The 26,038-nt window shown below is 42.4% G+C and overlaps 1 protein-coding gene across 2 annotated transcripts; it reads right to left on the bottom strand.

Annotated features, from left to right (window-relative positions):
• Window positions 1-278: 278 nt before the first annotated feature.
• FAM162A (family with sequence similarity 162 member A) lies at window positions 279-25,352 on the bottom strand. Of its 2 annotated transcripts, none has more exons than XM_030535191.1 (5): window positions 25,184-25,352; window positions 21,281-21,412; window positions 15,830-15,938; window positions 10,385-10,493; window positions 279-519 (listed from the first exon to the last, which is right to left on the bottom strand). In XM_030535191.1, the coding sequence occupies exons 1-5, from the start codon at window positions 25,350-25,352 to the stop codon at window positions 463-465; spliced, it is 576 nt and encodes a 191-aa protein (XP_030391051.1). In that variant the 3' UTR covers window positions 279-462. The 2 variants fall into 2 exon arrangements, with proteins under 2 accessions (XP_030391051.1, XP_030391062.1); XM_030535202.1 differs by having other exon boundaries at window positions 25,135-25,213.
• Window positions 25,353-26,038: the final 686 nt, after the last annotated feature.

The following is a 26,038-nucleotide window of genomic DNA, read 5'->3' as shown; positions in this document are numbered from 1 at the left end:
ATCTGTTTTAGAGGAACAGATGGATTGTAGGAAAGAATCTCTGCCTGTAAGAGATGAAAACCTGCATCTTTACTTGGTTATGACACTAGGGGAGTAGAGTAAATCAAGTCCATCCGAGAAGGATATGATTGTATTACTACAATGAGGAAATAGAAGCACTGAACATTCTGTATGAAAAGCAACTACAGCATCTGCTCAGTTTTAGCACTTTCCTTGTTCTTCTAAGCTGTTCAAAACAGGCATTTTGGTGATAGCCCAATAAAAAATGTCAAGACAGATTTTTAGTATTACTACAAATAATTTATTTGTCTTTCCTAAAGCATAAGAGCAGAGGACCATAATGTAAAAGCAAACAATGAATATCTACCCCTCTCTCATCAATGAAGAAAGTATGAGCTTTGTATCCTTCTCCCAGGTCTCCTCCCAATCCTAGGGTTTGGCAGATGCACTCTGAGCAACGTCCTAGCGAACTTTTCTTTCGATGTTCTGGGTTGTAAGAGATTCATGCCTTCCAACAGCCTACAACAGTATCATAAAGGGAGAGTGAACATGTTACTTAGACAGTACTGTAGAGATGCAGTTTGAACTAGCAATGGGCAAACCATCTGGTAGCCTGAGCTATGTATCTGAGGAATGCTCCCTTATAGAGAAACAGGTCTCATGCCTAGATGCTCTTTTGTTAACATGTCAGCTTTAATGCTAGGCAGAGCAAGGGGGTTAAAATAAATTCTCAAGGCACAAAATCCTGGAATTCTTTTGGTTTAAGTTCATTATTTCCTTGGGGCTGAATTAAGCCAATATACTGATGGCTCTGGCAGATGCTTTCCCCTTTTCTACTCAATGGTAGTAAATTTCTCTCTTCCTCAAAAGCCAGGAGAATTTGGAAACAAAGTAAAGGTAGATAGACCATATTCCAGTAGCAACTACTGCTATAGTTAAGAACGGCTTCCATTCTAATCACCCCTTCCCACTCACTCACAACTCTCCCAAACTTTTACCTCTAGGGTTGAAACTGCCTTTGGCTGGTGTAAGCATATCTGAACCACCTTTCTTAGGGATCTTTTAATTTTAATTGCTTAACTAAAGAACCTGACCTGAAATCTTTAAGGCCTGGCTTGACAAAGCTCTGGCTGGGATGATTTAGTTGGGAACTGGTCCTGCTTTGAGCAGGGGGTTGGACTAGATGACCTCCTGAGGTCTCTTCTAATCCTGATATTCTATGAAAGTAGAATTTTAATTTTTGGAGCATTTTACTGAGTATTGTTAACAGAAGTAACTAATAGTACAGGACAGCGGTAGTCTATTTTTTTTGTCAAGGTCCAAATTTACTGGTCATGGTATAGTCAAGGTCCAGACCTCCTACACCCAGCTCCCCTCCCCTAGCCCCCAATTGCCCTCCCAAGCTTCCCTGTGACCTGCCAGCTCCCTGCCCAGAAAGTACTTCCCTAAACTGAAAATGAGACTCACAGGGCTGATCTGCGCTCCCTCGCATTGCTGATTGCCGCCCCCCAAATAATTCTTCCATGCCCCCAATTAAGTCAAGTAGCAGAGACGGGGGAGACGGGGAGAGGAAAGGGTATGGGCTGGGATCTGGTCAGCAAAGCAGGGTGTCAGTATGTGAATATTTCTGAGCTCAGAGCCAGGAAGTGAAGCTGCTAGACTATGATCCAGCTAGCAGTGTGATGCCCCTTTGGGGGCTGGGACAGCAGAGGGAGAGGAAGGAGGTTCCAGGTAGCAGGAACCAGCAAGACAACTCCAGACAACAGCCCTTGGGAGATGTGAGGAGGACAAGATGTGGTACAAGTAGGTGACTGGAGGTGGACTGGGGAGGGAAAGAGGCCAGTGGGGACGGGGTGGCTAGAGAGGACTCTGGGTATGAGAGGCTGGGAGGACATGAGGTCAGGGAGCGGGCTGGCTCTGGGGACTGTTCACTGTTGGGGAGGGTGGGCTCCAGGGACTGCTTGGCGATGGGGGGAGGCCAGGGGAAAATGAGGCCGGGTGTGTGCTCCCATTAAGCCCCAGACACACAAACACGACTCCAGTCCCAGCTCAGCTCAGCTCAAGCGCAGAGGCAAAACGTAGCTGTGGTTGGGGGGGGGGGTCACAAATGAAAGTTTCTGGGGAGTCATGGGGCCCCCTGATTTTTCAGGACACCCAGAAGCAAGGAGGCAGCACTCCCCTTGCAAGCAGCACACTCTATGCTCATGCAGTATGGGGAGGGAAGAAGTAGCAAGGTGGCTGGTTGAGTTCCCCCCCACCCCACATGGGGCTGCTTTACCTTCCCTGCTGCTGGAGTCCCAGGATTGCCTCTCACCTGCAGACGGTCTGTAAAGCAAGCAGCAGCCCTAGCACTCCAGCAGAAGGGAAGGAAAAACATCCCCCTGTAGGGGCGAGGTGCTCAGCCTGCCACTCTGCTTTTTCCTCCCTCCCCGTGCTGCACGGACACAGACTGCTGCCTCCTCCCTTCTGGGCATATCCTCCAGAGGCATCCAGAGTAATCACGACCCCAGGTGCCCTGCCTGTGCATCGCCTCCGCAATCCACTAAAAAGCACCTGGTGATACAGATTTGGGCCACAGGCCACCTATTGCTTCCCTCAGTATGGGATATAAAATGACTATTGAACTATAATTTAGCTAACAAGCTAGAAAACTGGTGAAAACAAACGCTTAGGTTTTCAGAATTAAATCTCACAACCACGATAGTGAGTATAAGTGTAACTTTCTATTGTGGGTAGGTGACTTTGGTTAGATTTTTTTAAAAAAGCCCCTCAGAATAGGGCCTCACTTGTGACAATTGGTTATCAACTCCGGTGTTGCTAACATAGTGTGGGGAGTCAAAGCAAAAGTCAAAGGTAATTTGGTCAATTACTTCCTTGCCAATTCACCAAGGTCTCCATCCCGATAGATCTATTAGTAGTCAATCCTTTTAACCTACTTACCAATGAAGGATATTAGTTCCAGGATCTGACTAACGCTCCTAACTACGTAACAAACGACATTTATGAAGACTGTATAGATTGAGTGCAGTTTAAGAGGCTTGTACGCTGGTCTGTTTTATGTCTGTATGCACCTAGAAGTTGAAAGGCACTATGAATCCTTTAAATATGGTAGACAAAGGTACAGTGTCCTACAATCTTAGTTAACAGGAACTTATTCTGTTTAAAAGCTACTTTACATCAATCTTGATTGGAACCTGTTACAAAACAAGGACGTACACTGTAACTGACAATCTTTAATCACAACAGCACATATACTTCCTTATTAATTAGGGATCCAGTTTCAGGAAGTGGTAAATTAACTGATTTGAGTAGTCATCCAATAAAAAGTGTGTGTGTGTGTGTGTATGTATATCTTTCAGCTCAGGCCTGGTCTACACTACGAGTTTAAACCAATTTTAGCAGCGTTAAACTGATTTAACGCTGTACCCGTCCACACTACAAGGCCATTTATATCGATATAAAGGGCTCTTTAAATCGGTTTCTGTACTCCTCCCCAGTGAGAGGAGTAGCGCTGAAATCGGTATTACCATATCGGATTAGGGTTAGTGTGGCTGCAAATCGACGGTATTGGCCTCCGGGCGGTATCCCACAGTGCACCATTGTGACCGCTCTGGACAGCAATCTCAGCTCAGATGCAGTGGCCAGGTAAACAGGAAAAGCCCCGCGAAATTTTGATTTTCATTTCCTGTTTGCCCAGCGTGGAGCTCTGATCAGCACGGGTGGCAATGCAGTCCCAAATCCAAAAAGAGCTCCAGCATGGACCGTACGGGAGATACTGAATCTGATTGCTGTATGGGGAGACAAATCTGTTCTATCAAAGCTCCGTCACAGAAGACGAAATGCCAAAGCGTTTGAAAAACAAATCTACAGGCTACACAGTGCTGCATGACAAGTAACGGGAAGCCAGAGACTCAAATGGACACTCATGGAGGGAGGGAGGGGGTACTGAGGACTCCAGCTATCCCACAGTCCCCAGCAGTCTCCGAAAAGTATTTGCATTCTTGGCTGAGCTCCCAATGCCTGTAGGTTCAAACACATTGTCCAGCGTGGTTCAGGGAATAGCTCGTCAATTTACTCCCCCGCCCCACGTGAAAGAAAAGGGAAAGAAATCATTTCTTGACTTCTTTCAGTGTCACCCTATGTCTACTGAATGCTGCTGGTAGATGCGAAGCTGCAGCAGTGAAGAGAAGTATCCGCTCCTCTCCCCTTCCCGGTGGCAGACGGTGCAGTAGGACTGGTAACCATCCTTCTTATCAACCCCGTGAGTGCTCCTGGCTGGCTTCAGGTGAGGCTTGCTGGGGGCACCTGGGTGAAAGTAGGAATGATTCCCGGTCATTCCCAGTAGATGGTACAGAAGGGCTGGTAACCGTCTTCATCATAGCAACTGGGGGCTGAGCTTCAATCAGCCCCCTCCCTTTCATGTGAAAAGAAAAGATTCTGTACTGCCTGGACTATCATAGCAGTGGGATGCTGGGCTCCTTTCCCCCACACTGCTTAATGTCCTGCCTGGACTATCATAGCACCGGGAGGCTGCCTCCTCCTCACTTTATGTCACTAAAAACTCAGTGTTTTTTATTCCTGCATTCTTTATTACTTCATGACACAAATGGTGGGGACACTGCCACGGTAGCCCAGGAAGGTTGGCGGAGGAGGGAAGCAATGGGTGGGATTGTTGCAGGGGCACCCCCCGTGAATGGCATGTAGCTCATCATTTCTGCGGGATCTGACACAGAGCAGCTGTGCTCTCTGGTACACTGCTTCTCTAGTACATTTGCCCCATATTCTAGGCAGGACTGACTATTTTTAGAAACCATAAAGGAGGTATTGACTCAGGGAGTCATTCCCAGTTTTGCTTTTGCGCCCCTGGCTGATCTCAGCCAGGGGCACCCATGATAGCAGCAGCAGTCAGCACAGAAGGACAGATAACCATCATCTCATTGCCAAATTACACTGGCAGCAGACGGTACAGAATGACTGGTAACCATCTCTGCTTTCATGCAAAAGCAAATGAATGCTGCTGTGTAGCGCTGGAGTATCGCCTCTGTCCGCGGCATCCAGTACACATACGGTGACTGTAAACAAAAAAAAAAGCTGAACGGGCTCCATGGTTGCCATGCTATGGCGTCTGCCAGGGCAATCCAGGGAAAAAGGGAGCGAAATGATTGTCTGCCATTGCTTTCCCGGAGGAAGGAATGACTGACGACATTTACCCAGAACCACCCACAACAATGATTTTTGCCCCATCAGCCACTGGGCTCTCAACCCAGAATTCTAAGGGGCAGGGGAGACTGCGGGAACTATGGGATAGCTATGGAATAGCTACCCACAGTGCAACGCTCCAGAAATCGACGCTAGCCTCGGACCATGGACGCACACCGCCGAATTAATGTGCTTAGTGTGGCTGCGTGCACTCGACTTTATACAATATTTTATAAAACCGGTTTATGTAAAATCAGAATAATCCCGTAGCGTAGACATACCCTGAGTTATTATTCACAGCAATCACAGGTAAGTGAAGGGCAGACATAACTACAGTTCTTTCTGGTGCCATAGTGGGCAACCCAAATTGCTGGAAAAGAGAGACACTTAAAAGTGCCTAACTGAGATAGATACCCATTTCACCAAAAGGACTCCCAGCTGGCCAACTGAGCAGCTCAGTTTTCTCCTTTCCTGGTGACTTTGGGTTTTGGGAAGTGATGTGCTGAAGGAAACAAGCAGTTCTATCCTATTTCTGCTGGGTGATCCAACTTAGTTCATCTTCTTGGAGGTCCTGACATGGACCAGTCAGACTATGACCAATACTTCTTCCAAAGATTCAAAATATCCAACCAAAATCGAGAATCCTCTCACCATCCAGCCAGAGACCAAGATACCACCTTTTGAGTTCTTGCAACTGGACCTGGAATTTTCCTAGTATTTTTGTTCAACACATCTTGTCAGATCAGCTTGTATAAGATAAGTCAGGGTATAGCTTTTGATATAACATCTTGGGACAGACCTTGAACACAGACTGGTTTGCTTTGGTCATTGACTTACCCTCAGTTCCCATGAATCCCTTTGTAGTGCATCCCTTGTCCATCTCTGCAGTTGAGCTTGCTCAAGTTTCAGTTTCTCCATCAACACTCTGCTAGCTGCTGAAGTGTCTAGTTTAGTGTTTGGATAAATTATACAAAGTCCCTCTATAGTCTTTGATGCTCTTTAAACGTGTTTCACAGTTCATTTTACAATGTATTCACCCATTCCAAAGCCAGAAAGGGCCACTGTGATCATCTAGTCTGTGTAATACAAGCCGTAAAACTGCCCCAAAATAATTCTTTGAGCAGATCTTTTGTAAAACTTCTAATCTTAATTTTAAAATAAGCAGTGATGGAGAATCACCACGATCCTTGGTAAATACCAACACTGAACACTTCACAAGTACTCCACATAACTGCTAAGTTGACTGAATATTTTCATATGGACAATAGACTAGCAAGTGGGACTGGTTTATGAATACTTCCTGAAGTCAAAACTAATTAAATTTTGGATCACACCCCGACTAGTCCTACTTCCCAGAACGTGGAGCTTTTCCCCTCATGAATGTAGGATGCAAGCTATGCAGGGCAGGGAATGGCTTTTAGTGTGATTTTGCACACTCAATGGGGATCTGATAAATTAAGCCCTGTAGGTTCCATAATTAATAATAATGCTAATACACTCAATGATATTCTCTCTCAGACTATTTTCATCAGTGCTGCTCTGAAATAACAGTTTAGGAATAACATTACTGGATCCACTAACATCATACACATTTGTTATTGACATTAGAGACCCATCCAAAGCCCTCTGGGTAATGGGAATAGTTCTGACAGAATGATCAAAAGGAGGGAAGTGATTATTCTCCTCTATTTGGCACTGGTGAGACCACATCTGGAGTACTGCGTCCAGTTTCGGGCCCCCTACTATCGAAAAGATGTGGACAAATTGGAGATAGACCAGTGGAGGGCAATGAAAATGATTAGGGGGCTGGAGTACATGACTTAGAAGCAGAGGCTGAGGGAACTGGGCTTATTTAGTCTGCAGAAGAGAAAAGTGAGCGGGGATTTGATAGCAGCCTTCAGCTACCCTGAAAGGGGGTTCTAAAGAGGATGGAGCTCAGCTGTTCTCAGTGGTGGCAGATGACAGAACAAGGAATAATGGTCTCAAGTTGCAGTGGAAGAGGTCTTGGTTGGATATTAGGTAAAAACTATTTCACTAGGAGGGTGGTGAAGCACTGGAATGGGTTACCAAGGGAGGTGGTGGAATCTTCATGCTTAGAAGTTTTTAAGGTCAGGCTTGACAAAGCTCTGGCTGGGATATTTAGTTGGAGTTGGTCCTGCTTTGAGCTGAGGGTTGGACTAGATGACCTCCTGAGGTCTCTTCCAGCCTTAATCTTCTATGATTCTATGAAAAGTTTCTTAAAAAACATGAGTAACTAAAATATCAGTTGTTTTTAGAAATAAAAACCTCAGCATTTTTGCATACACCCATAATAGGACTTAGCATGCTGTTTGCACTGCAAATCATGAAGCTCTTATGTATAAAACATCTGTGTGACAGGAGAGCTACAGAAACAGCTTACTATACACTTTAGTTTTCAGCTCAGAGAGAGAAAAAAAGCAGTGACTGAATTAAAGGGAAGACAGTAATATCTACATTTCCTTCAACAACTGTTTGTTTCTATTTAAAGACCAACCTTAGAAAATGAAGATTTTTGCCAGGACTGTTGATGTCAAATATTTGGGGGCAGATCCTCAACTAGTGTAAATTGTCATCACAATCACTGCAACAACAGTGATTCTCCATCACTGACAATTTTAAAATCAAGACTGGATGTGTTTTCTAGAAATTCTGCTTTAGGAACTATTTTGGTGAAGTTCTATGGCCTGCGTTACACAGGAGGTCAGACTAGATGATCACAATGGCCCCTTGCAGCCTTGGAATCTATGAAATAGTTTCAATCGTGAATTACTCTCACTTAAAAATTTACACCTTATTTCCAGTCTGAATTTCTCTAGCTTCAACTTCCAGCCATCGGATAATGTTATACCTTTCTGTGCTAGATTGAAGAGCTCATTATTAAATATTTGTTCCCCATTTAAATACTGAAAAACTGCAGTCAAGTCCCCCCTTAATGTTGCCTCTGTTAAGCTACACAAATTGAGTTCTGAGTCCATCACTAACCTATATGGCATGGTTTTTAATCCTTTAATCATTCTCTTGAATCACTGAAGTAAAGTCACTTCAAGAATGGTTGTTCTTCGGCAGCCCAGAACAGCTATATAAGTTCATCATTTCTGTTCTCTTTGTTATACCAACAATAGTGGGTTGCTGGAATATGTGGCACAGACTCGACTCAGCTCAGCACTATTAATCGAAGTTACACTTCTGATTATTCCACTCTGTGATCAAGTGTCCTTATAAAAAACATACTATTTGGTTTAAGGTCCTTTTATTTACTGCCCTCTGGGGGTGGGGTGGGTGTCCGTCCATTCTCTACCCTCGTCCCCGGCTGGGCTCTGGTGGGTAAGGGCCAGAGAAGCAGGAACTAGGTTGTCACAGGGGTTTCTTTAACTCTCCTGGAGACATTTATTTCTGTGTCTGCATTGTTGCACACGTACTTGCTAACAGGTATTTTGAAATAAATTACCAAACGAATTGATACTAGCATGATTATATAGTGTTATTTTGACAAATACAGTATTTTAATTTTTTTGGTGCAGAAATCCCCCAGAAGTAAAGTTTACAATATTTTACCCAAAACTATATCTTACAGTCAATGTCCCTTTTATACATATAACTTCACTTAATCATAATATTAGATACCATCAAGTTCCCTATGTTTCCACTATTGCACATGGCATCATCATAGATCACAAAAATCATACAAAAATCAGGGTTGGAAGAGACCTCAGGAGGTCATCTAGTCCAATCCCCCGCTCAAAGCAGGACCAACACCAACTAAATCATCCTAGCCAGGGCTTTGTCAAGCCTGACCTTAAAAACCTCTAAGGAAGGCAATTCCACCACCTCTCTAGGTAACCCAGTGCTTCACCACCCTCCTAGTGAAAAAGTTTTTCCTAATATCCAACCTAGACCTCCCCTACTGCAACTTGAGACCATTACTACTTGTTCTATCATCTGGTACCACTGAGAACAGTCTAGATCCATCCTCTTTGGAACCCCTTTTCAGGTAGTTGAAAGCAGCTATCCTCTCAGTCCTCTGTCTTAATTTTTCTAAGCAGCCTTGATGCCTGGGCAATTCTTAAACAGTAATAACTCATAATTCTGGGGGCTTACTGCATTGGTCTCTGCCAGAAAGTGAATTTGTTTTTGGAAAGTCTAAGGAAAATCCCTTCAGTCATTTTTTAGTTCAGAGAAGTTGAAACCAACATACACACTTTATCCAATATACAAATATGTTGTACACCTTTTGATTTCGAGTTGGGGGATACCTCAGACACAGCTGAACTTTGACATTTTACAATATCAATAGTCTTCACTAGTAATGAGACTTGATATCTATAATTTTAATTCTGGTTTTCTCCAAACTTAGCAACACCAGCAAATGGTATCCAGAGCATGCACAGTAGAATATTCTACTCTGGTTTTGTGCACTTCAGTGAGAATGCACATGCTGGGCGAGCTTAGGAGCAAGACCCTTTGCCTATACACAGCAACTTAAATTTGGGCCTTCCTACTCTGTGGCCAGGCCCCACATCCTCCCTAAATAGTATTATTTGAATGTAGGATTAAATCGAGTGTCCCAGATTGTCTATGTTTCCTCCCAAAATATACTGGACCCTCCAGAGAAGTCTGAAGAGATGACATCTTAAACGTATTATAAAGAACCAGCCTAATCACTGCAGCATCTAAATGACTGAGACCACCCCATTTATCTATTGGGAGGGTCCTCATCCCTAAACTCCTCTCAGGATGACTTCCTGGAGGAACCAGAGAACACACTGCAGTACCTCTTATTATGGACCCACTTCCAGGAAGTGACAGGCATCCTCAAATCCCAGTGAAGTTGTAACAACAGAAGTTGCACAGCATCTCACCTCCTGTGTGTGCACTTCCAGGAGCGCTACCTCAGCGAAGTACACAGACGTGAAGGGATAAAGTAGAAGTGTGCACATTCCCACAGAGGCACAACTGGTGCATTTATAAGAAATGTAGCTCTCTGTCTCTCCTGGAAGGGTACATTTTGGTTTTGGGTGAGTTCTGGGGGTAGTGATAGAGTCTTCAATTTAATATTTGTTTATTGCTTTAAACAGTATTTGTTATTACTTCATTACTGATCTGAGAGACCTGAGGATTGTGAGATAAGGTTCAGCTCCAGTCAACTATCCAGTACTGTACTCACCCGCTTTCCTTCAATGACCATCACGATGCATCCCAGTACTGTCACAGCAATCATCAGGTAGCTCATCTTCACACGCAATTTATTTCGAGCAGCATCGATCAACTCAAGCCTCATGAAGCAAAGGGAGACCAAAATCATTATCAGAGACTGTAGCTTCTAATCTATTGATATCTCATCATGCTGATAAACAAGAATCCATGCAATCTACTGTCAAGAAACTAGCATTTGTATCAGTCCTTTCACCAGCACCCCCCAAAACACTATCCCCATCTTACAGACAGAGGGAGGTAACTTGCCCAAGACCACAGAATGAATCATTAGCAAAGTTGAGAACAGAACCCAGATTTCCTGACACTCAGTCCATTGCTCTAATCACTAGAGAATACTGTGTTTTCAGATCACTGGAATAGCATATCCTTTTTGCTCTGACAGTCAAATCTTGTCTTCAGTAAGGGTAAGAAGGAGGAAAGAAGTGTTTTCTTACCACTAGTTTCTCCTGGTGCTTACCTCAACCTGCTAATCCATGTAAAAATCACAAACTGCCTTCTCCACATTAGGATTTTACCATGTTAACATATGGTAAGACCATCTTTTTTTCCTAGTTTGGGCACATCCTGAAAGTGTGCAGGGTAAAAAGCAAGATTAAACTGTGAAAGAGTTGAGCTTTTGGGGGTGGGGGTGCATCAAAACTGGTTTATATTTTTTTCATTGAGCTTAAACACTCTGCACTATAAATTACACTTTTCAGCAAGATGGCTTCCTCCAGCACTGGGTTTGGAAATGCTAGCTGCAATTAGAAACATTTTTAAAATACAGATTTCATATCAGCGGTCTCCACCGGCAATTTATGCCCCTACAAAAATTTGAGCAGCTCTTGGCAGAAGTCTAAAACTTCACTTCCTACTGTCTTCTGGAATAGTTCTCAAGAGGGTTTAATTGAAGATGGAGGATTGTTCATACCCTGCAAGTTTTGCTCTATAGAGACATTCTTGCAAAATTTCAGTACATCTTATCTAGATACACCCAACATCTGCAGCTATATCAGTTGCTTCTGGACATTTGCAGCCTGGCCTACTGTTAACTCTTAAGGAGGCAGAGTTCCCTACAGGGCCATCTTCAGTCATCTTGATCTTCCAAATGCCCTCTATGGAGGGCAAAGTAGAAGAATTAAAGGATTTGTTGTAAATACTTCAAATTCAATTATCAACAAATCAATGGTCTCAGGTTGGGCTAAACATTAAAGATCGTACACCTGAAATTTAGTATTTCAGTTACAGTGGACCCCTACAAAAGTGAGCAGTGTTGGTATTAAGGATACAGATGCTACATGGGCCTTCATGGGACAAAATTTGAAGGTGTATTTCCTATAAACAGAGACCTACATAATTTAATAGAGACGATAACCTTTTAAACTAACCTATAAAGTTCAGAAAATGATATCCCTTCAATAGAACTCTAATACTCCAGAAGGGAGGGGTTTTTTTGTTTTTGTTTTTAAAAAGAGTCATACTGGAGAAGTTACAGATGAGTGGAAGAAAGCAAATATCATGCCAAAAAATGGTAAATGGCATCAACCCGGTAGTTATAGGTCTGTTAGCATGATATCAATCCCAGCCAAAATAATGGAGCAGATGATCTGAGACAAAGAACTAAAGGATGGTAATAATGCCATCCAACCAACATGGTTGATGGTGGCAGATAGGTCTTGTCAAATGAAATTTATGTACTTTTTTAAGATTACAAATTTGGCTGATGAAGGTAACTGTGCTGATGTTGCATATTTGGACTTCTGCAAGGCATCTGACTGCATGACATTCTGATTTTAAAAATGTGGCATAACAGCCAGTTTTAAATCCATTAAAAATATGCTATATTTATTTTCTAACCGATAGTGAGGAATCATCAACTGCAAGAGTTTCTAGTGTGGTCTCACAGTGATCAAATTCATAGAACTTAAGATCCACCACTAGATCATTTAGTCTCAACTTCTTTACCACAGATCATTACATTTCACCCAGTTACTCCTGTACTGAGCCCTATAACTTGTGTTTGGTTAAAGCATATCTTCTAGAAATGCAGCTAGTCTTGATATGAAGACTTCAAGAGATAGAGAATCTGCTGCTACCTTCTGTTTGTTCAAGTGATTAATCAACCTCACTGTTAAAAGTACATGCCTTATTTCTGATTTGATTTGTCTGGCTTCAGCTTCCAGCCAGTGCTTCTTGTTATGCTTTTCTCCACTACCATAAAGAGTCCTTTAATACCCACTAATTTTTTCTCCTATGGTGGGTGCCTGAGTCAGTGCTATTTAATATATTTTAGGAGTGACCTGGAAGAAAATATAAAATCAGTGCTGATAAAGTATGCAGACAGCACAATTCTGGGGCGGTAAATAATGATAACAGCAGGTCACTTAAACAGAACAAACTGGATCCTGAAGTAGACTAGGCCAAAACAAAGTGTGAATTTTAATACAGCTAAATACATTTCTGAACAAAGACTGTACCTCTTACTTTCTGGATGGGATATTTATCTTAGGATTGGTCTATACTTAAGTTAGGTTGGTACAACTATGTCACTCAAAGGTGTGGAAAAACAAAACAAAAAACAACAAACCCACACCCTCGCTTTTCAGCTATGCTGACAAAACTGCCAGCACAGGTGCAACTATGTCACCAGGAGAAGGCTTCAATCAGTGAAGTTAAAGTAGTTTGGGTAGGTGGTGTTCCTACACAGACAGGAAAAAAATTCTGTCGATGTAGGCTGCACCTATAGTAGGGGGTTGTGCTGGTACAGTTATGCTGACACAGCGATGCCAGTATAGACTCCACAGTGTAGACATACCTTTGAAAAGCAGTGACTCAGAAAAAAGACTCAGCGGAATAGGGAGGTTACCTCTGCATAGAATACTAGTGCGAGACCACCACTGGAATACTGTGTCTAGTTTTGGTGTACACACTTTAAAAAAAAAAAAAGAAAAGTTGGAGTTCAGAGAAGAGGCACAAGAAAGAACTGAGGAGAGGAAAATTTGCCTTGCACTGAGAGATGTAAGGAACTCTATTAGAACTCTTTGAAGGTATCAACAAGCATGTAGACAAGGATGATCCAGTTGATATTGTATACTTAAGTATATATAGTATACCACCTGCATGCCCCCTAAATAGCACATGATACCTGTGCATTGTTTAGGAGGCACACAGGTACAGACAACTGCTCATAAGTCACTGGTGTTAGGAACACTGTAAAGCTCATAATTTGAAAGAAAAACCACTCAAAACAATAATTCTAACATCCTACAGTCCAGAATTTGTCAATAGCTCCATTCTACCACAGAATGACCGTAGTCCAAATCTGAAACTTCTGGACCAACCTATATTTCATTTCCCTGTTGCCTACCCCTCCCCTCCCAAAAAAAACACTACAAAATAGGAAAAATGAAGTCACCACACTTTTTGAGCATCAATTGTTTTTTCCAATTTGACTCAGTATTTCCACAGAAATTCTATCGTGGTATAAATTCATGCCTGTGAAATTTCATAAGGATTGGTTTAAATGCAGCTAAGTCTAGCTGTGTGCGCTGCCCTTGCCCCAAGCGCCACCCCCACAGCTCCCATTGGCTAGGAACTGCAGCCAATGGGAGCTGCAGGGGCGGTGCCTGTGGACAGGGCAGCACGCAGAGGCACTTGGCTGCACCTCTGCATAGGAGCCAGAGGAGGCACATGTCACTGTTTCCAGGAACAGCTTGAGGTAAGCACCGCCCAGACCTTGCACCTTTGATCTGCCCCCCCCCCCCCCGCAACTGCCAGCCCCAGCCCTGATCCCACCCTCCCAACCCCTCGATCCCAGCCTGGCGCACCCTCCTGAACCCCAAATCCCTCATCCCCAGTCCCACCCCAGAGCCTGCACCCCCAACCGGAGCCCCCACCCTACAGCCCCAGCCCAGAGCCCCCTCCCGTACCCTGAAGTTCTCATTTCTGGCCCCACCCCAAAGCCCACACCCCCAGCCAGAGCCCTCACCCCTTCCTGTGCCCCAACCCCAATTTTGTGAGCATTCATGGCCCGCCATACAATTTCCATACCCAGATGTGGCCTGCAGGCCAAAAAGTTTGCCCACCCCTGCATTAAAACATGCTGTAAGTTAAGGAATCAGCCAGATATTAGCTCCCCAGAGACAACTGCAAGGAAAGTAACCAAGCACCCCAATGGGGTATCAATCAACCAATCAACCACCACTGTCCAGCAAGGGAGCTACAATGCAATGACTCATCTACATAAGGCCACATCAGGTAAATTGCTCAACCTTTCCTGGAGACTCAGCAACGGCTGGTATACATCCACTTTCCATTGATGAAGTGGTGAAGCAATTAATAAATCTGCATTACTTGTCTTGAGCAGTGCAAGACAGTATATTCCTGAGATACAATGGTGGGAGGATTTAGGTCTGGTGCTTTTCTCTGTGTGATTCATTAGTGGCTCTGGAAGCATTCATGCAACCTAGCTGGGTGTGGGGCTCCACATGCTGTTGTGCTGCATGATAACAGCACCTGGCGGGGTTTGATGCTGGTCACTAGAAAGGCATTGTAAGAGACAGCCCAGGCTGATGAGAGTTCAGGGGGCACAGCAATCCCACAGGCCTCATCACATTCCCAAAACGGTGCAAAGTAATTCATGTGGGGCTCACTTTTACAAAAGGATTTTAAACAGACATTGTCAACATAATTCATTTAAAAAAGAAAAGTCCTTATCTACATTAACAACGCCAGGTGTAACTATTCAAAGAAGTTTTTTTAAGTATGATTTACATTTCATCCTGCGTGGACTGAGAGTCTAAAATGGTCAGTTTACTTTCTGGTTCTCACAGACTAGCACAGTGTTCGCACTGAGGCTAGACTTGCTGCAGAGAAATTCTGACAAAGTTTTATTGTCATTAGAGGCCTAATCTACTATTTGCTTAGTTTAAACCTCAAGGGAGATTGAGTTCTATCCCCTCAGGGCTATAAATGATGATGATAATAAATATTATTTACGATCATATGGTTTATATTAAGTGTCTTGTTTCAATAATTATTGAATGATGTATTTTTCATTAAATAAAAAACACTTCATTGACATTAAAAAAATAATCAAGAAAATATATTATTCATACTAGGGTTTGCAAAAGCTTTTAAAAAAATTTAGGACAAAAATAGCTGGTTCAGGGTCTCCTTTATTGCAATGACTTCTACTTACTCGTCTTCCTTTTGGGAAAATCATGAGGGGGCTAATCCAAGCAACTGCATGCCCTCTACATCAGGATATGGAGATCACAGCAGTGTTGGATTTCAAGGATATCACAGATGTCACACCTCTGCAGAACAGATACTCAGTCCTGTATACTTTCATTCAGTAACTTGTTTCTCAGTAGGCATACATTAGTATACTTATAATTTCAGGATCAGCACTTACGAGACAGTCTCTGGTATATCATCTACTTTTTTGAAACGGCCTGACCACATCAGAACCTTCTTTTCCCAGTCTGTGGGCTTGTGTCCTGGCACTTTGAAGGTGGAATGCCCTATAGCAAATATAGAAGAGAAGATACAATATACAGAATAATCATAGTTTAATGAAACTATCAGAGTGAACAACCCAAATCTGTAGGCATGAGCTCTGCTGTAACTAAAGAGGGAGCAGAAATATCACGAGCACTCCTAGAGAAGCTGTAAGGGCACGTGGAACTGAACCAAGCTTAAGGTGACAGAACTTTGTCCAGGGCCTCATGTACTCTGCAATTCTGAGGGCACAGCCCCAAGACAGATACCTGGGGCATGCCGCTTGATACTGGCTGCCAACTAGATATTGAGCCATTGATCACTACCAGTGGAGCCCGATGATCTAGCCAGCTTTCTATCCACCTTATAGTCCATTCATCCAATCCATACTACTTTAACTTGCTGGCAAGAATATTATGTGAGACCGTATCAAAAGCTCTGCTAAAGTCAAGATATATCACATCCATCGCTTTCCCCATATCCACAGAGCTAGTTGTCTCATTATAGAAGGCAATCAGGTTGGTCAGGCATGACTTGCCCTTAGTGAATTCATGTTGAAGGACTAGCTGTGGCAATTGGGCTCCAGAGATTCAGCTTTCATTAAAATAAAAGTAAGTTTCCAATTGCTATGGTTAAGAAGAAAACCTTTTAAAATGTGATTCAAGTGTAACCACTGCACAAAAGTCTGCCTGATTTTGTAGAAAACCTCAGACGTGAACCGCTTTAGTCATTTTAACAGGTGCTCACATGCCAATGACAACAATTTAGAAGCCAATATTCGGTTAACTATTTCACTGTTTTTCCAAACATGTAAGGAGAGGAAGTATATTGTAATGGCCTACCAATGTTTCCAATTTTAGCAATATATGGTGGGAGTGAAGAGGATGAAATTGGTTTTGTTTTCCTGAAGGCAGGCTCAGCTTTCAAGAGTCTGAGAAATACTGCACTACTGTAACATACTACCATTCTAAATATAAAAATAATAATTGGAGATATACCTATCTCCTAGAACTGGAAGGGACCTTGAAATGTCATTGAGTCCAGCCCCCTGCCTTCACTAGCAGGACCAAGTACTGATTTTTGCCCCAGATCCCTAGGTGGCCCCTCAAGGATTGAGCTGCCAACCCTGGGTTTAGCAGGCCAATGCTCAAACCACTGAGCTCTCCCTCCCTTCTAACCTGGTAGCATTTTATATCTATTTTGCACAGCTAGAAATTTCTACAAAAGAATGTGAAAAAGTAGATAATAGGGTCTTATGTTTCTAGCCTTCATATTTGTGAAGACAACCTTGGGAACGTGAACCAGGAATAACTAATGCATTTTGTAATCCTCTGTCAGCAAGCAGCCACAAAATATTACCCAAGACCTGTGAGCTGCCCACGTTTATCTCAATGAGTTGCTAACTATGAAACCTATATATAACCTGTTTTATCACCAACAATGTCACTGCTAACCATTGTAACAGGAACATTAGAGGGATGGAAACATTCCACAGCTACTAACTACCGAAAGTGGATTAACAATTTTTTTAAATGATTATTTAAATTGCATTTTTAAAATTTAAATTAGAGAAGGTTTATAAAAAAAGTAAACCTATTTAAAATTAACATAGTCAATTTTAAGGTTTAAAATTATAATCTATTAAAATCATTTGAAGTAGCTACCAAAAATATTAAGCAGTATATGCTTGCTGCCAAAGTTTTCAAGTCAGCCCACTGAACTAGTGAAACTCGGTGCCTAAACAGAGGGAACCAGAGTTTGTTGAAGTGCTAAAACCAGCTTTTGACAGTAATAACCTCTTCTGCAGGAGCAGTGAGAATATTTTCATTTCACTTCACTAGTTCAGTTCAATGATGAGTTCATTCAAAGGTAAGAAACAAGTTGAGAGATGAAAAAGCAGGAAAGCTTGTTTTTCCTCTTCTAATCTACGAATAAAAACTGAGTGTGAAGATGAAATCTACTAGTTCTAAAATCTCAAAGGACATGGTAACCAGAAACAAATTAGTTCAGTTTAGTAACTACAGAAAAAATTATCTACCTGAAACAATTCAATAGATTTACTGATCATTTAAGTAAAAAAACAAAAACAAAAACACAGTATTTGAGGTAAATACCTAAGAAAAAAGTTTAAGGTAGTTTTTTTTAAGTTATTAAATAAAAAGTAAAATGCTGTTTTGTACATTTTAACTGAATTTGAATTTCTATCCAAATAGAGCTTGACACAAAATCACAAATAAAAATTCACCACCTAATAAAGAAATGCAATACAAAAAAGTAAAAATTAAGAATTAAACAAACAGAAGTTAAGCTAATTGCTTAAATAAATGTGAACAGATCTAGTGTAGCCTCCTAACAAAAAGAAGAACCAAATGTAATGCAAAGAGTAGATCTGGTCACAAATCAACATGTTGTAATGGTTACCAACCAATAAGAATCAACATTTCATTAGGCAATAACTAAAAAATGTTAATGCAAAACATGATTAAAAATTTATTATTTCAATCAATTTTCTGCTTGATGATTTAAATCATGATTAAAATTGGTGATTTAAATTGATTTGCTCTAAATCAATCCATCTTGAAACTCACTCTCTTGCCTTAGGAGGAAATTTAATATCAATATCAGCAGCTGTACTGATTATTTTTGTGTTTAATTAAACCCCTCATTTTAAAAATGTTAAAATGAAACTGCTACAGAATTTCCTGTCTGCCACATCAGAGCATCACAGAATACAAGTCCAATTTGCCATGGAGCATAAGCCTTTATCTTACCTGGCGACATAAAGAGCTCTTCCTAGGAATACTATAGGTCTCAGGACCATATGCCAAGCTAGTGAAGTTGACAAGAGCTTTGTTGTTGACTTCAGTGGGCACAGGATCAGACCCTCAATGCCTCTCTCTCTTACAAACTCATTCCCCCAATCCATACAAAAGCAAAAGGGGGCAATTTCTGCTTTGTTTTCAATACAAATGTGGCTAATTAGCTTATATTTAATAAACCTTTTTTACTAGGGCTGTCAATTAATCGCAGTTGACTCACATGATTAACTCAAAAAAATTAATCGCGATTAATCATCCTGTTAAACAGTGAAACACCAATTGAAATTAAATATCTTTGAATGTTTTTCTACATTTTCAAATATATTGATTTTAATTACTACACAAAAGACAAAGTGTACAGAGTACACATTTTTATTATATATTTGCACTGTAAAAATGATATAGTATTTTTCAATTCACCTACTACAAGTACTGTGGTGAAATCTCTTTATCATGAAGTGCAACTTACAAATGTAGATTTTTTGTTATATAACTGCACTAAAAAAAAAAACATGTAAAACTTTAGAGCCTAGAAGTCCACTCAGTCGTACTTCTTGTTCAGCCAATTGCTAAGACAAACAAGTCTGTTAACATTTGCAGGAAATAATGTTTCTGATTTCTCGTTTACAGTGTCACCTGAAAGTGAGAACAGGCATTGCACGGCACTTTTGTAGCCGGCATCGCAAGGTATTTATATGCCAGATGCACTAAAGATTCAGATGTTCCTTCATGCTTCAACCACCCTTCCAGAGGACGTGTGTCCATGTCAATGATGGGTTCTGCTCAACAACAATTCAAAACAGTGTGGACTAATGCATGTTCATTTTCATCATCTGAGTCAGATGCCATCAATAGAAAGTTGATTTTCTTTTTTGGTGGTTCAGTTCTGTAGTTTCCGCATCAGAGCATTGCTCTTTTAAAAGTTCTCAAAGCATGCTCCACACCTCATCCTTCTCAGATTTTGGAAGGCACTTCAGATTCTGAAACCTTGGGGTGAGTGCTGTAGCTATCTTTAGAAATCTCATATTGGTATTTTCTTTGCGTTTTGTCAAATCTGCAGTGAAAGTGTTCTTAAAATGAACAACACGTGCTGGGTCATCATCTGAGACTGCTATAACATGAAATATATGGCAGAATCCATGTAAAACAGAGCAGGAGACAGACAATTCTCCACCAATGAATTCAATCACAAATGTAATTAAAATTTTTTTTTAATGAGATTCATCAGCATGGTAGCATGTCCTCTGGAGTGGTGGTTGAAGCATGAAGGGGCATACAAATGTTTACCATATCTGGCACATAAATACCTTGCAATGCCGGCTACAAAAGTGCCATGCAAATGTCTGTTCTCACTTTCAGGGTGACACTGTAAATAAGAAGCAGGCAGCATTATGTCCTGTAAATGTAAACTTGTAAGTTCAACTTTCATGACAAAGAGATTGCACTACATTATTTGCATTAGGTGAAAAATACTATTTTTGTTTTAAACTATGCAAATATTTGTAATAAAAAATTACAAAGTGAGTACTGTACAATTTGTATTCTATGTGGTAATTGAAATAAATATTAGAAAATGTAGAAAACATCCAAAAATATTTAAATAAATGGTATTCTATTATTGTTTAATAGCGCAATTAGTCACACGATTAATTTTTTTAATCACTTGACAGCCCTACTTTTTACCCACTGCCACTGACAGTCAAACCAATAATTGGTCTGTTGCACAGCGGGTCCAGTATAGATTATCACTGTCCATTCTAATCTTAAAAATATAATCTGACACCCGACCTACCACTGACTTGAAAGGAAAAGAAATCCCATCTTTAAGGATGAACTAGGTCAGTGGCAAACTCAAAATGATCCTGCAGTGCAACACTGCCTGCTGTGAGAAGGGCTCTGCTAAGGAATTCCAGCACTATCACAACACTCAAATATAAAAACAGACCAACTGTGGGAAGGAAGTGGTTAGTTATAGAATGCAACTGGGAGATTTTGAATGCATAAACAAAAACAAGAACTCCTCTTAACCTACTAATAGGCTATCCCTAAAAAGAAAAAAAAAAAAAGAATCTCTCCTTTGATTAGGAATACAGATGGTCTTGGATTTGACATCTAAGTTTAATGTTATGTCTTTTGAATGGGAGGGAAAACTTAAGTCCTTTTCAAAAGAGCAGGGCCTTGCATTTGACTAAATTCTTACTCAGGACATTCTGGCTACCTAAATACCTGGTGAAGTTTTCATTGTGCAAGAAATCTTTCACTTTCTGATGGCAACATCTTGGCTGGCATTGCTGTGAGCTTTTGAACTACCACATTCCTTCCCAGAGATAGCTGCATTTCAGAGTGATAACGATCCCTAGGTACAGTTTGTACACTTGGTTGACACATAAATCACATTGTGAAAAGTATCCTTTAGAATGAATGTGCTATATAAATGTAAGACATATGTTCTTGATTGTTTAGCAGTTCTTTATACCTGTTCCTCAGTCTGATGGCTACTCTAATAATAACACTGATACCTTTGAATTTCAGAGAAAAAATCTTACCCCCTACTTCAGGCTTTTGTTTGCTCCCCTCCTGTGATTTACTGCAAAAACCTCTCTTGATCTTCAGATCCATTCTTTTAGTTGGACTTAGAATTGAGGAAAAATTCCTTTCCAACATCTTAGTAGCTCTGCCTAGAAAACAGAAGAAAGGGGCAATAATGGGCTGAACACAATCCAAAGGTAACTTAAAAAAATTCAAAGCAATCTGAGTAACCATGCAGATTTTAGAGTACTTAGAAGAGTTGAGCTTTAAATAGAAAACTCTTCTAAATTTTAATTACAGTAGACCTGGTTATCCATTACACTGAGATAGATTTTTAAAAAAATACATGAACACTCATGCAAGCACATGTGTTTATATGAGGAAATTAGAAAAAAAAATAAAAATCTAATGTTTAAAGTGGGACAAAACTCTGGAGTTATAAACAGACAGAAGAAAAGAAAGTTTGACATAGCAACACTTCACCTGAAATGGACCATAACCTTATACAAAACTGCACCATGGAAACAATTTCCTAAACACTGACCCTGTGTATCATGACTGCATACAGTTAATGCTTTCAGATGCCTCACATTCAGTCCAGGTAATGCTGTTTAAAGGAAGCGCACCAGGTTTTCACCAGGCTTGTCATACTCCGAAACTAAGGGTACGTCTTCATTACCGGCCGTATCGGCGGGTAGCAATCGATTTCTCGGGGATCGATATATCGCGTCTCATCTAGACGCGATATATCGATCCCCGAACGCGCGCCTGTCGACTCCGGAACTCCAATGCGAACGGCGCTAGCGGAGTCGACGAGGGGAGCTGCAGACATCGATCCCACGCCATGAGGACGGTAGGTAACTCGATCTAAAATACTTCGACTTCAGCTACGTTATTTACATAGCTGAAGTTGCGTATCTTAGATCGATACCCTCCCCTAGCATAGACCAGCCCCAAGTCAGAAACTTGAGGCAGAGGTAGCAATAGCAAAGCAGAAGTTTACAGTATTGAGACAGCTACCTTATTGTGTAACAGAAGAAAATCCACAACTATAAAAAAAATATGAATTATTTTAGGGAAGTTTATGGCCTGTGCTATACAGGAGGTCAGAGAAGATGATCACAACAGTTCCTTCCAGCCTTAAAAATCTATAAACTGTTAGAAAATTTATGAGGAGGAAAAGTCAGGCGCTAAAAATCCTTTGCAAGGCACCTTTAAAAAAAAAAGTGAGGCTTGTCCCCTTTTTACCCCCTATGCTGGATTAGCAAGTAGGGTGTCCCCCAGTTTTTTATTTTAAATCTTAGAATTACCTGGAATGTTAAGTCTAAACTTCCCTGGTTTTGCTGTAAGATCTCTGGGAGGACTCGGGAATGTTTATTGTGAACTGTGACTCCTTAAGGGTAAGGATGCTGAATCTTTAAAAAAGGCTTTGTTGACCCAAAATGTCAGTCACTAAAGTTAAACAAGTGTTAAGAGGCGGAGGGGAAAAACAAACCCCCTCCAAAATTTTAAGAGTGGCCAAAAAAATCAAAGGTAGCATGACGTTCATTCTCTTGGCTCTTGTGATGTCACCTTTCACTAGTCCTCTAGACATAACTCCTTCGAGCTACAACAGAACCTGAACATCTAATGTAAAAAACAAGCAGAAAAACCCCTCCAAACTTAAAAAAAAAACAACAAAAAACCACACCTTTTCAAGCCTTCATAAAGAAGCACAAAAGGACACAATCCCATTCCCTTCTTTGCAAGTCCTTTAAGGCCACTGTGCCTGGAATTTTAGCTCACACTGCTGTACTCTACAGTGTTACCAAGCCTCACAGTATTTGGTGTTTTTCTTAAAACCCTAACAGGTGGAGTCAAGTGATTACATGGAATCTCAGCTTTCACATTAAAAAAAAAAAAAGGGGTAAATATTTAGCCTCCTGGTCACACAGCGCTTGAAACTTATGACCCAAGTATACCCTGAAGGTTCAAAAACTAGAAAGCAAATAAGAACCCAAAATGTATTTTTCATCTCATGATTGTAAGTAAATTTCATTATTTCTGAGGCTTAATTCATAATTATTGTTGGTTTGGCAATATTGCTTTTGAACAAAGCAGAAATGAAAGCTGCAGTAACATTAAAGATCAAAAGCTAGAGAGTTAAAGTCTGAAATCACATGGTTAAATTTGTGTACTGTTGTTAGGACACTTTAGTGAGGGTCCTACAGGCAAAAGCTTCATACACTAGTGAAGAAGAATAGTCTCGTGGTTATGGACTAGGACTTAGATGTGAGAATATGACTGGGTGCAAAACCTATTTCAGTTCAAGCCTGATGCCATGGATTTGCCAGCAACTGAAACTGAACAGCTCACTGAAATTTCCTGTGATCGAACTTACGCCCAACTTTCTCTCCTGAAATTCTGGTTCACTCCCAAGAATGAATATCCTGCATATCTCAACATACACCTTGATACTGAGGATGCTATTTGCCAGAACAAATTTGTGTGAAGCTAGATTCAGCGCACTTCTGTCTATCAAGTTTCGGTATCAATCTACCACCGGTGTCACATCAGAGATTAGATGTGCAATATCTATCACACTGCTGGATTTCAAGAAACTGTGTCGCAACATGCAAGCGCATGTGTCACATTGGAGTGCACTAAACATACTTAATGTGTAAATTCTTTGGTAATTAAGTTGTTTTGTTGCTGACTGGGGTCACAAGAAACAAGTAGGGCAGGTCTATGCTAGGAAATTTGCTCATGTGTGTGAAAAATCCATGTCTAAGTGACGCAGTTAAACCTACCTAACCCTCAATGTAGACAGCACTAGGTTAACAGGAGAATTCTCCTGTGGACCTAGCTGCCCTCTCTCAGGGTGATGGAATAGCTACACCAACAGAAGAAACCTTCTTGTCATTAAAGGTAGCATCTTCCCTGCAGGGGTGCAACTGTGCTGCTGCAGCATTTTAAGTGTAGGCAACCCCATTTTGCAACTAAGGGCTTAGGCAGGCAGAAAGTTAGGGATCCCCGATCTATGCCACAAATCAAGAGAATAAGCTGTTAGTAGGATGATCTTTCATTGCAGTCATCAAAATAAGAAGACTGGTGAAAAAAAGGGATAGATTTTTACCTCTGAAGAGTGCAGGTCACATTTTCACTTCCAGTCCTTTAACCACACTGAGATTTTAAATGTTACACTGAAGCACACAGTACAAAATATTTCATTACTAGCAGGGACATTTTTTAAATTGCCATTAATTCCTGAGTTTCACCACTTCCCATGACTAATATGTAGGGCAGGTTTAACATCATCTGACACTTTGGAAGCAGCTAAGGATAATGGGTCAAGGAGTCAGAAATTGGGGTACAGCAGGGGGCAGAGGGGTGCAACATTTGCTAAACTATGCAACTAGGACACAAATTAAGGAGGAGAGGTGACACCCCACGGAACGAAGCTAGAAAGAGAAGACGGAAGGGACGTTACTTGTCTCCACCACTCTCTGAAGTACACTTGGCAGAGTTGGCTTTTCAGACCCTAGTTCAAGGGAGCCTCTGTCCTGAATATAACATGGGCCCATGAAGTCTGAATGTATCAAACTGAGTGACAGGCGTCGTCCGGCAATGGAAACTGGAACTAAAAGACCCACCTGCTCTCTTGAACCCGGCTCCCCCCTCGCGCCCCGGTGCCTAAGCCCCTGGCCCGCACGTGCCGCCTCCCGCTACCCCCGGTCACCACTGGATCATATCGCTGCCCCGGGTCTGAAACCCCCCCGGCGCGGTGTCTCTGCCCGAGGCCAGGCGCCAACCCGCCACGGCCGGTAACGCTTAACCCTCCCCACCCCCCGCTGCCCGCGTTCCCCTCGGCGCCATCGCTCCCCGCCCGCACCTGTGGCCGCGCCTCCCCCTCCGCCTCCCCCGCTCGCTCGCTCGCTCACCGGCAGCGGCCCACATGGCGCTGGCCTCGAGCGCCTCCAACCTCCGTCGCTTCGGGGCCGAATCTCCGCGAAGGGGCGGGGCGGGGCGGGGCAGAGACGCGTCGATGTCACTAACCAGCTGCGACTCCGAGCGACGGGCCGGAGAAAGGGTCATTCCGCGCCAAGCCATTCTCAGGACGATTTGCGGCTTTGCCCTCCCTGAGCGAACATGCGCAGTAGCGTCCCCGGCGCTGCCCCCTCCCCCCCCGCAGTGGGGGCGGAGTGCGTGCTGGGGCAGGGTGAGAGTGCAAGGGAGTCAAGCAGCAGGAGGCAGGGGCAGGAGAGGCTCAGGGGCCAAATGAGTTGCAGGGGAAGGAATAGGGTAGCCAGGTGTCTATTCACACATACCCAAATACCCTTACAGAGCCCCCACCGCTTCCTACATGTTCCCCAAGGCGCTGCCCTGCTCACTCCATCCCCACACCGTCCGTCACTTGCAGCAGGCTGGAGTGTGGAGGGCTTGAGGGGTGCAGGCTCTAGGAGGGAGTTTGGGCGCAGGAGGGGATGACGGGTGTGGGCTGCTGCCGGGAGGCATTTGTTTCTCTGGCACTATCCCAGCTGGGCTAAGTCAGGCTCCCTGTCTGCCCTGGCTCCACACTGCTACCAGAAGCAGCTGGCATGTCTCTGTGGTCCTGTGGCCCCGGGTTAGGGGGATGGCTCCACGCACTGTCTGGGCCTGCAAGAGCCCCCCATAGCTCTCATTGGCCTCAGTTCCTGGGCTTTTAGCAGCCTAAAATCTCCAGTCTGGCTTCAGTAGCCTCCAGGAGATAGGGCCTGATTCTGTGAGACTCTTGCTGAAACTGGGAGGGTTGGCAG

This window comes from Gopherus evgoodei, chromosome 1 (genome assembly GCF_007399415.2).
Source record: "Gopherus evgoodei ecotype Sinaloan lineage chromosome 1, rGopEvg1_v1.p, whole genome shotgun sequence".
NCBI lineage: Eukaryota > Metazoa > Chordata > Testudines > Testudinidae > Gopherus > Gopherus evgoodei.
This window is presented reverse-complemented; position numbering and strand designations above follow the sequence as displayed.